Below are 14,884 nucleotides of genomic sequence, written 5' to 3' on the forward strand. Positions count from 1 at the left end.
TGGGAATGGAGAGGGAGTCATTCTCCTCCGTCTGCTAACTACACTTTACCAGTCGAAGCTAAATATCTCCATTCATTTTGAAACCTTGGTAACTTGCAGCTGCATGGTCTCCTGCTGATAATAGAGAATATATTCTGCACCTTATTGTTTGCAAAAAATGTGGCCTGACTAGTTCTGCTTGTTTCCCATTATGCTTTAGGGCAGGCAGCATCTTGGCCAAAATTTATAAGGCATTTGAAAACACATTTTAAATCTACAATACTTATTCAAAATTCTCTACTAATGATTACATATGTGTAAATGCAGACAATACCTTCACCTGGTATAACATAGCATCCTACAGTGCAGAAGGAGGCCATTTGGCCCATTGAGTTTGCACTGGCCACAATCCCACCCAGACCCTATCTCCATAACCACAGGCATTTACCTAAGCTGGTCCCCCTGACACTGAGGCAATTTAGCACAGCCAATCCACCTAACCTGCACATCTTTGGACTGTAAGAGCGAGGACACATATATACATATATTTGCGTGAAGTACTTGTGATTCTTTATGGTATATTTAAGGCACACTGTGATCCTATTCAGGGATTTCTATACCCCCATCTACACCAACTATCTAGCCTCTGGCCCTCCATCCACCACAACATTTCTCCAGCTACTAATCTACTCTACTGCACCCTCATCTGCCCTAGTTCCCAATAAAACCATGACTCTCTCTCATCTTAGCCATTCCCATCTTGTACGCCCCTCATTGTTTTTCAAACTGGAGGTCTGTAAGCAGCAGTGTGCCTCTGGGATTGGTGGTGGGTCCACTGTTATTTGTAATTTATATTAATGATTTGGATGAGAATATAGGAGGCATGGTTAATAGGTTTGCAGATGACACAAAGATTGGTGACATAGTGGACAGTGAAGAAGGTATCGAGGATTGCCATGGGATCTTGATCAATCGGGCCAGTGGGTTGACGAATGGCAGATGGAGTTTAATTTAGGTAAGTGCGAGGTGATGCATTTTGGAAGATTGAATCAGGGTAAGACTTACTCAGTTGGTAGGGCACTAGGGAGCGTTATGGAATAAAGAGATCTAGGGGTGCAGGTTCATACCTTCTTGAAAGTGGAGTCGCAGACAGAGTGGTGAAGAAGGCATTCAGCATGTTTGGTTTCATTGGTCAGAACATTAAACACAGGAGTTAGGACATCTTGTTAAGGTTATGCAAGACATTGATAAGGCCACATTTGGAATACTGTGTACAGTTCTGGTCACCCTATTATAGAAAGACAGCAGAAAAGATTTACTCAGATGCTACCTGGATTTGATGGTCTGAGTTATAAGGAGAGGCTGGCTAGACTGGGACTTTTTTCTCTGGAGCCTAGGAGGCTGAAGGGTGATCTTATAGAAGTTTATAAAATAATGAAGGGCATAGATCAGCTAGAGAGTCAATATCTTTTCCCAAAGGTAGGGGAGTCTAAAACTAGAGGGCATAGGTTTAAGGTGAGAGAGGAGAAATACAAAACAATCCAGAGGGGCAATTTTTTCACACAGAGGGTGGTGAGTGTCTGGAACAAGCTGCCAGAGGTAGTAGTAGAGGCGAGTACAATTTTGTCTTTTAAAAAGTGTTCAGACAGTTACATAGGTAAGATAGACCAAACACGGGCAACTGCGACTAGCTTAGTGGTTTAAAAAAAAGGGACGGCATGGGCAAGTTGGGCCGAAGGGCCTGTTTTTCATGTTGTAAACCTCTATGACAATATGACCCTATTTCCAGTCCTTCAAGTCCAAGGGACATAGACTTAAACATATATGGTGAACAACTGATTTAGCCAGCCACTGCTAGATCTGGCTGGACTACAGAAAGCACCTATGGGTCCTGCTCTTGATTATTAAAATTTCTCACCATTCCAGGATTATTCTAGAATGAAAAGTTATCCCCTGGCTTCTTTTCTCTGGTGCAGATCATCTCCTTTCCCATTCCTTCCATCTCATCTCCAACATAAGTATGAGGGGCTCATGGACTTCTTTGTCAATAAGTTCACGACTTTCTGTTCATCTTCTTCTTCTGCTTTTCTCTCTCCCACGAGCTTGCTGGGTTGACCTTCCTCTAATACTGCCCCCTGCCCAAGCTCCAAACTCGCACCTTTCTCTAATTTCTCATATCTTCCCTCATGTCCCTTCAAACTCATATTGCTTTTGAGACCCAGTTCCTGCTTCCTCAACTCTATTCCTTAAGCTGCTGGCAACTCAACTTCCCCTTGCTGTCCATATTAATCAATATTGTTAACTATTGTCTCACTTTAGGTGCTATCCCTCTCTTTAAATCTACTGTCATTACACCTCTCCATAGATGATCAACCCTGGACCCCACCATGCTGCCAAACATCTCCAACCTCCTTTTCTTCTCCAAAATCCTTCAACAATTTGTCACTTCACAAAATCCATTCCCATTTTTCCCAAAAATCCGACTTTGAATTCTTCTGATCAGGTTTCAACTCCTGCCGTTACACTGAAAGAGCTCTTATTGAAGTCACAGTTGTGACGTAACAAAGGTAAACTATCCCTCCTTGTCCTTCTCAAAATATCTGTCGCATTTTACATGGTCAACCAATTACCCTTCTCCAACACCTCTCCATTGTTGTCCAGTTGAATAGGACTTCTCTCACCTCGTTATGTTATCTACTTAATTGTAGCCAGAGTATCATTTAAATATCTTCTCTTCCTGTTCTGCGCCATTATCTCTAGTGTCCATAAGGGTCTATCCTTGCCCCCTCAATGTCATTGCCAAAAGACATGTGGTGCGATCTTACCAGCCATTCATGCTACACTCCAGCTGCAACGAGGTTGAAGAATTTGCTCCCTAGCCACTATCTCCATTCACTGCAGCGGGATGGGAAAATCCTGCCGGCGTAACATTCCGGCCATAGCGTCTGTTTTCACGAGTGCTGACAACATCCACTTTGAACCATATGGTGGCACAATGTTTAGCACTGCTGCCTCATGGTGCCAGGGAACCAGGTTCAATTCTGGCCTTGGGTGGCTGTTTTTGTGGAGTTTGCACATTCTCCCTGTGTCTGCGTAGGTTTCCTCCGGGTGCTCCAGTTTCTTTCCACAGTCCAAAAATGTGAGGGTTAGGTTGATTGGCCATGCTACAATGCCCCTTAGTGTCGGGGAGATAAACAGGGTAAATACATGGGGTTATGGGGATGGGACTTGAGTGGGATTGTTGTCGGTGCAGACTCAATAGGTCAAATGGCCTCTTTCTGCACTGTAGGGATTCTATGATTCTAACTCACCATCACCTCTTTTTTGACTCCTCGTCTTTCTAAATTAGCTGACTGCTTATCCAACATCCAGTACTGGATGAGCAACGGTTACCTCCAATTAAATACTGAAAAGACTGAAGCCATAGTTTGCAGTCCCTGCTCCAAACTCCATTCCCCAGCTACCAATTCCAGACCTATACCTAGCAGCAGTCTGAGATTAGGCCAGTCTGCTGTCACCATTGGTGCATATTTGACCCTGAGTTGAACTTCCAACTACGTGTTCTCCCCATCACTAAGACCATTAATTTTCACCTCTGTGGCATCACACCTGTCTCAGCTCATCTGTTGCTGAAATCTCATTCACACCTTTTGTTACCTCTATACTTGACCATCCCAATTCACTCCTGCCCCCCCCCCCCAACACACACACACACACACACGCACAAACTTCAGGTCACACGAAACTCTGATGCCTGTATTTTAATCCACCTTCATCTGTTCACCTAGCACCCCTGTGTTCACCTACCTGCATTGGCCCCTGGTCAAGCAACACGTTGGTGTTAAAATTTTAACCCTTGTTTTCAAATTTCTTCATAACCTCACCTTTCCCTATCTCAGTAATCTCCATTCCCACAATTGTCTGATATTCTGCATAAATTATGACCTTATCACCATTCCCATTTTACTTGCTCTACCTGAAACTGTGCCCTCAATTGTGTAGGCTTTATACTTCAAAATTCTTTCCCTATACCTCTCTACCATGCTTTTCCCCTTTAAGGCTCCTTCAAACCATCTCTTTGACCAAGCTCATCCGATCTAAAATCACATTATGTACCTCAGCATCACTTCTTGTTTCATAACACACTTGTGAAGCACCTTGAGACTTTTTATTCCATTGAAGTGCTGTATAAATAGAAGTTGTTATAAATCAGGCTGACCTCGTATGTAGACTCTTGGGGTGGCTTCTGTTCTCAGTTATTTTTCCTCTCTAATTTGATTCTGGGTCTTCTGCATTGCACACTGTCTTTGTCCAAGTGTTTGGAAGGACAGCATGCTCCTAAGTCTTCGTTAATGGCAGTCAGTCCATTCCAGCCACATGGGCAAGTGCCAGAGCAATGAGTGCCTCAGTTCCTCACTTCCTATGGAAATTAAGACACACATCCTCTTATCTGGCAGTCTTACACAGCAGCAGGTTACTCTCCAACACATTAGTGTGAAGTATGCTGTAGTTTGCTGGAAATAGTTATCTCGCATTTAAAGGGTGTTGGACTGACTCTTTATCAAATTTCTCCCATTTTACAGGTGACTTAAAGCTGTTCTAAGGATTCAGTGTTCCTATGGTGCTTACTTCCTGGGTATCTGATGTTTCTATTTTGCTTTTTCCTTCAGCACGACAGTCATGCCTTCCAACATCAGAATCATCAATGGCTATATCACAGTGGAACCTGCGCATGAACCTTCACGTCAAAAGGAGCAGAATCCCTTTCTCAACTCTGCTTCAACAACCACAGCACCGTCAGCAACTGTACTCCTCTGTGGAGTGGTCTGTTTAATCTGGAGTCTGCTGTGGCCTTCCTGACACCCCCCCCAACCCCTGCACTCACATCCTTAACCTACCAATTTCTCTTAATTTAAGACAAAATCCCTACAATGGATTTCTGATATTAGCTGACGGAGCTTTTTTTTTGCAGTTACATAAAGGAAGTGCCTGTGTCCTCAGCTTGGTAGGACCCACAAGACTTTGTTGCATCAGATCCAGCATGTTCTTTTGCGATGATGCAGGAAAGAGGAAAATGAGATTCAGAGGCTTGAACAGCCATATGGTGACAACATCTTCTTTTTGTAGAAGGATATTTTCCCATGATGTTATGGGACATTGTAAATTTACTTCTGAAAATCTATATGTTCATATGAATAATGTATATTTATTCCACATCAAAGTTAGATTTTCGTTTCATATGCGCCTTCACAACACATGAAAAATCCAGTGCTCTAAAAGTTGTGCTTTAGTCTTTCCAGGCAAGTTTAATTTTCTACCAAACATTGCTTAGTGGGTATATTTATTTGCTGAGAAATATATTTGCAGATGACTCTTCTCGAGTCCCACTTTAATGCCTTTAATGATTCAGCTGATGTTCAGTATATCCAGTGGCTCTGGAGATAATTGAATGGTGTTTGGTTCCACTCATCCTTTGGAAAGTAGTGATTTATATATAAAAAAGAAGTCTTCCTGCAGACACTTGGTTAGTGCGTGCACATCTGAAAATGAGAAGATCCCACATCCTATCAGAGGTCTTACTGAACTCAGCTGGATCATCTGATACATCACAAAGCTGATATTACTCAAGAGCTTCCCTCAAACAGCCAGTCTTGGACATTTGAATCAATGTGCAACCATCCACATGTGGGGTACGCAGATACAAAAGCATAATTTGTTTAAAAAAGAGATTACTGAGTGGAACCAACATTATACATGGAAGCAAGTTTGGATTCATCTTGGTGAATTTAAGATAGTTAAGAACTTGTATTTTTTAAAGCACCTTTGATGTCCTCAGAATGTTTGAATACACTTCACAGTCAATGAATTACATTTGAAGTGTAATCACTGATGTTATCTAGGGAATTGCAACAGCCAAACTATACACAGCAGGGGCTCACAAATAGCACTAAGATAAGCAATGAGTTAATCTGTTTTGGTCGTGATCTTTGAATGATCAGAGTCATCCAGAACACATGAGAAGCCCCTTGTTCTTTAAATAATATCTTCCATGCCCATAGGAATAAGCAGATGGGCCTTTGTTTAACAGCCCATCTGAAAGATGGCACCCCCTACCAATACTACATTTCCTTAGTGTTGTGCACTTGCTCAGTGTTGCATTAAAGCATTGGCCTAGATTTTGTGCTGAAGTCTGCAACGGCATGTTGGATTGCTTCACGAATGCTACCTACCACAAAACAACACTCAAACTCACAAAATCCAAGCGACACCAGCATTTTTGTGAGTACATGCAATAACTTTAGCTACGCAGAGTAGCAAGTCCCCAGGTTTGATATCTGATCTGCTCACGGCTGAGACTGCCATGCAGATGATGCAAGTGACTTCAATATCTGTGAGTTAGAGAGATGCAAAAATGAATGCAGGCTATCCTGCACTGGCTAGCCTGCCGGAGAGTGCCTATCTTCTACTTGGTGCTGAACTGGTTTATTTTTGTTTGGACTTGCAGTTGGAAAGTAGCCTCTTGAGTAAAGTACCAGAGAGCAACTGGCTCCTGTGGAAATGTACCTCAAACACCATTCAGCACCTTTAGGAAAAGTGGAGATAAAAGAGAATCCGATATTTAAAATGATAGGCCCTGTGATACCTGAGGCTTCCTCCACCAGCACAAGTATAGTGCTTGAATCCCCCAGTGGGCCTAGACCCTGACCTGAAATGCCACCCAGGGATAAGATAATCTGCCTGGTGTGGGTAGGCTGGTTGATGTTGTTAGCAACCTCAATGAGTTCATCCATTTTGGTGATGTTCTTTGAATAATACATGCCTTCTGTAAGAAGTCCCTTGTCAACAAAGAACAGTACAGCACAGGAACAGGCCCCATGGCCCTCTAAGCCTGTGCCAATTATGTTGTTCTATCTAGACCAACCACTTATATCCCTCTATTCTCCATCTGTTCATGTATCTATCCAGATAAGTTTTAAATGTCGTAAACTTATCTGCCTCAACCACCTCACTTGGCAGTGCATTCCTGGCCCCCACCACCTTTTGTGTAAAAAAAAAACTCCCCCCCTGCACATCTCTACTGAACATTTCCCACCTTGAACTTGTGCTCCCTTGTAATTGGCATTTCAGTCATGGGAAAAAGCTTCCAATTATTCACCCAATCAATACCCCTCTTAATTTTATAAACTTCTATCAGGTCTCCATCCCCAGCCTCCATCTTTCCAGGGAGAACAATCCCAGTACAGACTCGATGGGCTGAAGGGCCTTTTCTGCACTGTACTATTCTGTGAATCAATCTCTCCTCAAATGCTAATACCCTCCATACTAAGTCCTTTAAACACTATCTTCCATCCTGTAGAATAGTTGAGCCCAATCAGCCCTTGTATGACCAAGCAGCCCACACCTATTTGGTCCTCTGTGTTGAAAACACCATGAACTATTCTGGCTCCTGGTGATGTAATTAGTCCTCTATCTCAAGAAGTGATTACTTTAATCCAAGTAGAGATTTAGGCCTTGTAAAAGGTTGAGAGTTTTAAGTTCAACGAGGGCATAAAGTGTTCAATACCCATCGTAGCCTGGAACTCTATTCATTACAAAAGCTTTCTTGACATCTAAGGCGGTGGATCTGCCCCAGGTATTTTAAGCCTTATTGTCTAATGTGAAGATTTGCTTTTGCAGTTTATTCCACTATTTGCATCACTCAATTTTATCACTTTGCAAAACATATTCTTTCCAGATGCTTAGAATATACTGAACAAGCAGCAAACTCCACCAATCAGTATAGCTTCATAACAACTCCAGACTTCAGAGGTTCTTCCCTTTCTTTATATGGCAGTGTTCTTCCAGAAAGTCAAAAAGTACATCTGTCAACCAACACTTTGAAGTCCAGTGCTAATACTCGCCTCAGTTCATCATTACTTATCACTGAATTATATTTACAGAAAGTGTTTAAAGGAGACTTTTTTTACTAAAATGAGACCTCCTTTTTGTTATTTTTCTGATGTTCTATTTCACTGCCATGTTAGGAAACAAAAATATTCTATGTAAAATAATGGTGCATCGCTCATTTGAAGTGATGGCAGATTTACTGTTTCAGCCTGGGAAAAGTTAATGCAATGAGCAGAAGAACATCAGATGGAGCTGAAATGAGCTCTTTCTCAAGTTTTGATCAGCTCCCAATGGAACTAAATTTGGAACAAGGTCTGTTGACTGAATGCTGCCACTGCAGGTGTAGAGTCACTAAGGGACAACAATGTTAAACAGGCAGTCAGAGCCTGTGATATGGGACTGGTGGGTCAGTGTTGGAGATTTTTCAGTTGAGATTCTGTCCTGTCACATAATACTGAAGATCAGACTGAAATTATCCACAACCCAAGTTTTGTTCTGCAGTGCACATTCTCTACTTCTTGGCACTGGTATATGAGTGTCGGTGTATATGTATCATTTCATCCATTCTACCCATGTGTAATTTTCCTTTCTACCTCCTCATGTCACGCTCACTGCATCACTCACCGTTCAGCACCTTCCCATAGAAACCCTTCAGAAGGAGGTCAATTGGCCCACCGAGTCTGCACCACCCCACCCAGGCTCTATCCCTGCAACCCTACATTTTTACTCTGCTTATCCATCTAATTGCCCCAGGACACTCAGGGGCAATTTAACCAATGCACCTAACCTGCACATCTTTGGACCATGGGAGGAAACTGGAACACCTAGAGGAAACCTACGCAGACATGAGGAGAATGTGCAAACTCCACACAGACAGTGACCCAAGCCCGGAATTGAACCCAGGTCCCTGGAGCTGTGAGGCAGCAGTGCTAACCACCGTGCCACCCTAAACTTATTTTGTATTCTTCTTTTTTGAGTGAGATTACCTCTATTTTTGAAGGTGCTTTCTCCTTTGCCTGTGCCAGTCACTAAGCTCGCAGGTCTCTGGTAGCAATGCTCTCTTACCAAGGATTGTAAGGTGTAACTTTGATGGTGAGGTTGCGAGCTTTGATTTGTGTGGAAGCCCTACATTCAGTATAAGAGTGATAGCTCCACTCACTTATCCACACGGATTTCTCACAGTCAAACCAGACCCTTGCTCCAGGCTTCAGTTTATATGGTTATTGTCCTCATAAAAGTTAAGCAAATCTTTTTCTTGATCCCCTTCCATGCATCAGACCGGATGTTGGGTGATGCAGGAATTAGCTCAAAGATGATTCCTCCCCGATTGTAATAGTCAGCTGACACTGTTAGAATTCACAACAAAGAAAGATGAAGTACGAGCAGGTTGCTGCCACCTCTGAATCAATGCCCTAGCAACATCTGGTTCTTTCCGGAAAGATTGCAAAATTTCATTCAGAAAAGGATGGTTGCACATCAAGTATGCCTTTCTCAAACATTGATACAAGACAAACAGTAATTGCCAGTGGTTTGATAGCCTGTATCATTAATGGGTGTTGAGACATTTAGCCCATGCTATTGCAATGGCACTCTGACTGAACTTCTAAGTTCTCCATTGCTGATATTCATCACCATTCTGAACTTAACGTCAAGGAGAGGATAGGAGACTTATTGCTGAGGGGATGTGGGAGTTTTACACACTTCAGGCTGCTCCACTTCAGCCTCTGTCATGCATATGAACCCAAGGGACCTTTGGAGCGCCTACTGCCTTTGTTCTGGTGACTTATGTGGAGATGAGTCCCTGCACTTTTTCCATCAATTTCCTTTTGACAATTCATTTTGAGCATATTACCAAGAACCCTGAACTGACATGGTGGAAAAGAACTGATTTGTATGCGCACCAGACAGAAAATTGGTCATGAATTAATTGGTACACATTAAGTTATTACAGAAGCAAAATATTTAACTTTTGTCATCTGTTTTGACATTTTTGTAACATATCTTGACACCTTTCTCAGCACACTGCTGTAAAAGATTCTATTAATGTTATTTTTTCAGAAATATTATTTTTTTAGTGTAATGTAATGCTGTATTGTAATAAATCAGAATATGTATTAGAGTAATTGCAGCAACCAAGTCAAATTCTTACAGAAAGAAGACAAGATGGTGAAAAGAAATGGATTGACTCCATAGTGAGGTGTTAAAGACGGGATCTTGTAAATTTGAATCAATATGTTTATTAATAATTATTATTACTGATTTAAACATTTTATATTCTTGTAGAAAACCAGTACAGCAGCTCGTTTCAGTATTCTCTTCATGTTAGCTATCTATCCATGGCCCTACTTACATGGAGGTGTTAAGCAATGACTTGCTGGGTTGGTGCAGTTTTCCTCCATATCTGTTTATCCAAAATTCACCAGTCTTCTTGATATAACTGGATAATTCATTCAATTATTCAAGAGAAATTTGGCTTACAGTATGCAATTTAACCAGACGAGACACTTAAAAATTAGACTTGAAAATGATGCTTGAAAGCAGGACGTAAGTTTTCTGGCAGGCACCTACTTGGAGATTTTGTTTTCACGAGTCCCCAGCCTCTGCCGACCTTTAATATCTCTATTTTTTTTACCCTCTCAGCATAGAGTATACAAGTGATATTATTGGTCTAATTCAGGGAAAGAAGAAATCTGGGATTTAGGCAAGAGTGATTCACTTCAGCTGGAGTGATTAAGTGACGTGAGGTTAACACATTCATGTAAATAAGGCCATAGTTCGCATTAATCAAATGAATGTAGGAGCATACCAAACCTGAAATAGAATTATTTTGTTTACAATTTTCATGTGACTGTGCTTGTCACAAAATTGTGAAATTTTGAAAAAAAAGATAATATAAAGAGTCAATAAATCATTATAATTTACTGGCTGTCTCTTGATGAAATCTGAAGTTGTTTGGGATAGCTGCAACTCAGTGGCCTTAAAAATGAAGCTCATGCTGCCACCTTGGGGCAGAGAGCCACAATTGCAACAAGCACCAAGCTGGTTTGGTCTTTCTCAACTGCATTAATTTTCATTAAGGTTCATTAAATCACAAACATTGATCGCTTCACTGTGCTACGGTATTGTGTTCTTTACTTAAAATCTCATCACCTTGAAAAGAAATCCAGTGAAGATTTTGTTATTCATATTGAAAAAATGAATGCCCAACACTTTTCAAAGTTGAACATTGAGTGCCTTTGACACTCAGCACCACGTTTGCAAGGATAAAGATAGACCAAATCTTCCTGATCTGTCTCAACAAACTGACTGAGTGAAAGCCAAACTCATTGCATTTGTCCCGCTTGCCAGCTTTGTGGTTTTCTGAATGGAATCCTCTTCTTGTGCCAAGATATGGACAGGTCTTATGGTGTGGGCGGCTATTTAATTGGACCTGGGCTCAGACTGTTTAAACTCACTTCATATAGAACCTCACAACCAGCAAAGCAAAAGAGGGATAGACTAAATGTTCATCCCATTCATAAATATCTGGAATTGAGAATCTACCAATCACCATGAAACCATTGCCAATTGTCAGAAAAACACCACCTTGTTCACTAATGGGTCACTAATGCTCTTCAGGGAAGGAAATCTGCCTTCCTTACCGGGTCTGGGCTACATGTGACTCCAGAGCCACAGCAATGCGGTTGACTCTCAGTTGCCATCTGAAATGGCCTAGCAAGTTCAAGAGCGACTAAGGATGGACAATAAATACTATAGACCAGCCAGCGATATCCCTGTCCCAGGAATGAATACAAAAATATTTGGACTGAATTTACATCCAGGCCCCGGTGCAATAACTTGCTGAACTGCCAAGTTCCTCACTTACATTTAATGTGTTGTGACCAGAGACCTGGCAAAAACAATCTTTAATTTCAACAAAAAAATTGTCAAATACTAAGGACATCACAAGACCATTTTAAACCCATTTTCAACCTGTGTTTAAAACTCTTTAAGTAATCCACAGTTGAAATGTTTTTGGCTCCTTGATTACTCCTAACTACCCTGGGGGAAGATTTGCTAGCTATGCAATGTGTAACAATCATAAAGCTGTTCTTTATAAAATGAATTATAATTCTGTTGCACATAACACGCAAATGACATCTGCTCCCATTAGCAATTCAAAGATTATTTTTAGTTATATGAATAGAAAATTTTCCAACCCAAATCCACACTCATCCTAATACCTTTCCTAGCTGCTAAATCAGACTTCGATGTGCATTAGACTTTTCAAGAGGTTCCACGGTAAAGAATTTGTTATTTCCTATCAGTTTGAAGCAGGTATGGTGAGCCTAACAAAACAACAGTCAAATGAACTGATGTTGGCCAACATGCCAATTTCTAAATAAACAAATGTTGTAAGTATGCACAAGGCTCCAATTTTGAGGACCTTCCACTTGGTTTGGGATGGAGCAGTAAAGAATGTATCACTTCATTCCCACTACCCATCCACCTTGAGTGCTAACTTTCTGTGTTTGTTGTAGAACTGCATCCAGGTTCACCGAACATTAACATTTAACAGTTCCGTGCCTTCAAAAAAGTATTTAATTTCTAGCTTCACAGTTGTCCACATTATACTTCATCTGCCACTTTATTGCCCTTTCACTTAACCTGTGTGTACCACTCTGCAGCCTCTTTGTATCTTCTTCAGGAACTTTGTAGCACCTCACCATGTATCCTTATCAAACTCAGATACATTATTCTTTGTCTCTTTTCCTATGTCATTAATATAAGATTGGGCCTCAGCGCTAATCCTTGGGCATCGGTCATAGCCTGCCAACTTGAAAATGTCCTGTTCAGTTTTACTCTCTCCTTTCTGTCCATTAACTAATCCTGAAATCATGTTAATATATTACCCCAAATTCCATGTGACCTTATCTTGTGTACAAATCTTCCATGTCACATTTTATCAAATGACTTTTGGAACAAGTATACTACAGCTACTGGCTCTCCTGAGCCAGAAATGAAAGTGGGGTTAAAAGGACCACATCCATTCCCAGTTTTCTTGCCTCAGTAGCTCCTCCTTGGCCCTCTTTACCCCTTACCCTTCATTCCTTTCATCCACCTTACCATCATTGCCTGCTTTATCCTTTCATTTCCCACATCCCTCACACTTGACCACCCTTACCCCTTACCTGCACACACCTTTAAGCCACTACCCTTACCCCTAACCCCCTATTGATATGTTTACTGGCAGGGCCGATACACTGTTCCCTGTAATTCCTAATCTCTACCCATTTTGATTGTGTTTCTTTATCTTCTGAACCAAATCCTTTCCTACTGATGTATTCTATTATCGAGACTACTCCTTTTCCACTCTATCTGTCTTTTTGGTGTGTTGTGTGCCCATGACTATTTATTGAACTGCCTTGGTCAGTTCCAATCATGTCTCTGTAACAGGAATTATATCAAGTCCATTTTGGTTTCTCTGTTTGTGCTGTTTATTTTTTCAACTTATTATGGATGCTTTGGACATTCATATAGAGAGCCTTTATTGAACTGTTTTATATTCATGGCACGGCACAGTGGCACAATGGTTAGCACTGCTGCCCCACAGCGCCAGGGACCTGGGTTTGATTTCTGGCTTGGGTCACTGTGCAGAGTTTGCCCATGTCTGCGTGGGTTTCTTCTGGGTGCTCCAGTTTCCTCCAATAGTCCAAAAGGCATGCTGGTTAGGTGCATTGGCTAAATTCTTCCTCAGTGTACCAAAACAGGTGCCATAGTGTGGCGACTTGGGGATTTTCACAGTAACTTTATTGCAGTGTTGATGTAAGCCTACTTGTGACTAATGAAGAAACTTTATTTATTGCATGGATCTTATTCACTGATGCACCATTACTATTAAATTCTCTGTCCCTTCCTGTTCTACCTGCTGACCTTTACCCAAATCAATACATTGCACTAAGGTCTTAATTTTATTCCTTATATTTTTAAATTTCCCTTCACCTGACACCTTCACCCCAACCTGTTTTACTTGGAAGTCCTATCCACAGTCCTGTTGATCTAATTCACTGGGGCAGTGATCCCATCTTGATTTAGGTGGAGCCCACACCAATGAAACAACTCCTTTCTCCATTGCCACATGAATTGAAACCCCTTCACTACCCTCAAAACCACACATTTAATCCTGCATTACATTTAATCCAGTGGCGGGTGGAATGGGAGAATTCCAGGGTGTAAGAATTCTAGCCTCGGTTTGTACATTGTGGGTGGTTGGATTTTGGAGTGTTGGATCGGGGGTGCTAGTTGGATTGGGATAGGTGGCATTCGGGTTTGGGGTGGGATGTTCCGGCCCAGTCAGTTTGAAATGAGGCCTGATTCAGTCAGTTCAGGTTGGGGGAGTGTGTGTGTGTGTGTGTGTGTGGGGCTATGAGCAGGCGTATGAGGGTATACTGTGAGGGTCTCAGTCTGGATGTCTAAAATAGTTGCTCTGAAGTTAGAAGTGCTTTTCTCCCTTCCAATCTTTTAGAATAACTCTGAGCATAAAACTGGCAGAACCATTCGAGGTTACTGAGTTAAATCACTTTGTCAGATGGTTCCCAGTTCAGCATAATTGTCCGGGGCAGTTAGTCTTTGTGGACAATGCTGGGTAAACCCTTATGGGGAAACTTCCATGAGGGATTCCCCAATGCATCTTTGGGTAATGCCCTTAATTCTACACAGGATGATATGGCCTAATATTCCTGCAAATTATTTTTAACAGTGAATGAACAACTTAACCAATATAAATATTGGAACTCGCAATAATCCCATTGTAGAGCGCATACATTTGTCTGAAATTCCTCAATGAAAATTGAGAAAATTCTAATTAATTTAAAAGACATTGGGAGCAATTTTTGCCAAAGGTAATGAACATGCTGTGAAAGGGATAGTTTCTAGGTTGCTGGTTCACTGGAGAGGAAGCTGGGATTTCATCTGTGATATTGTCAGGTGAAAGCAGTTAAAAGCCAGCAGGCCTGGGAAGTGGCCAATTCATGGCTGT

General features: G+C 41.5%; 1 protein-coding gene across 1 annotated transcript in view; it reads left to right on the forward strand.

The window, feature by feature from the left end:
• LOC145347742 (metalloprotease TIKI2-like) overlaps window positions 1-10,959 on the forward strand; it is a 349,733-nt gene extending 338,774 nt beyond the window's left edge. Inside the window, exon 7 of the mRNA XM_080195506.1 lies at window positions 4,650-10,959. Coding sequence (XP_080051632.1) covers window positions 4,650-4,839 — 190 coding nt within the window. The 3' untranslated portion in view covers window positions 4,840-10,959. The remainder of the gene's footprint in view (window positions 1-4,649) is intronic.
• The last annotated feature ends 3,925 nt before the right edge of the window (window positions 10,960-14,884 follow it).

Source organism: Carcharhinus amblyrhynchos, chromosome 9 (assembly GCF_965287045.1).
Source record: "Carcharhinus amblyrhynchos chromosome 9, sCarAmb.v2.hapA, whole genome shotgun sequence".
NCBI classification, from domain to species: Eukaryota; Metazoa; Chordata; class Chondrichthyes; order Carcharhiniformes; family Carcharhinidae; genus Carcharhinus; species Carcharhinus amblyrhynchos.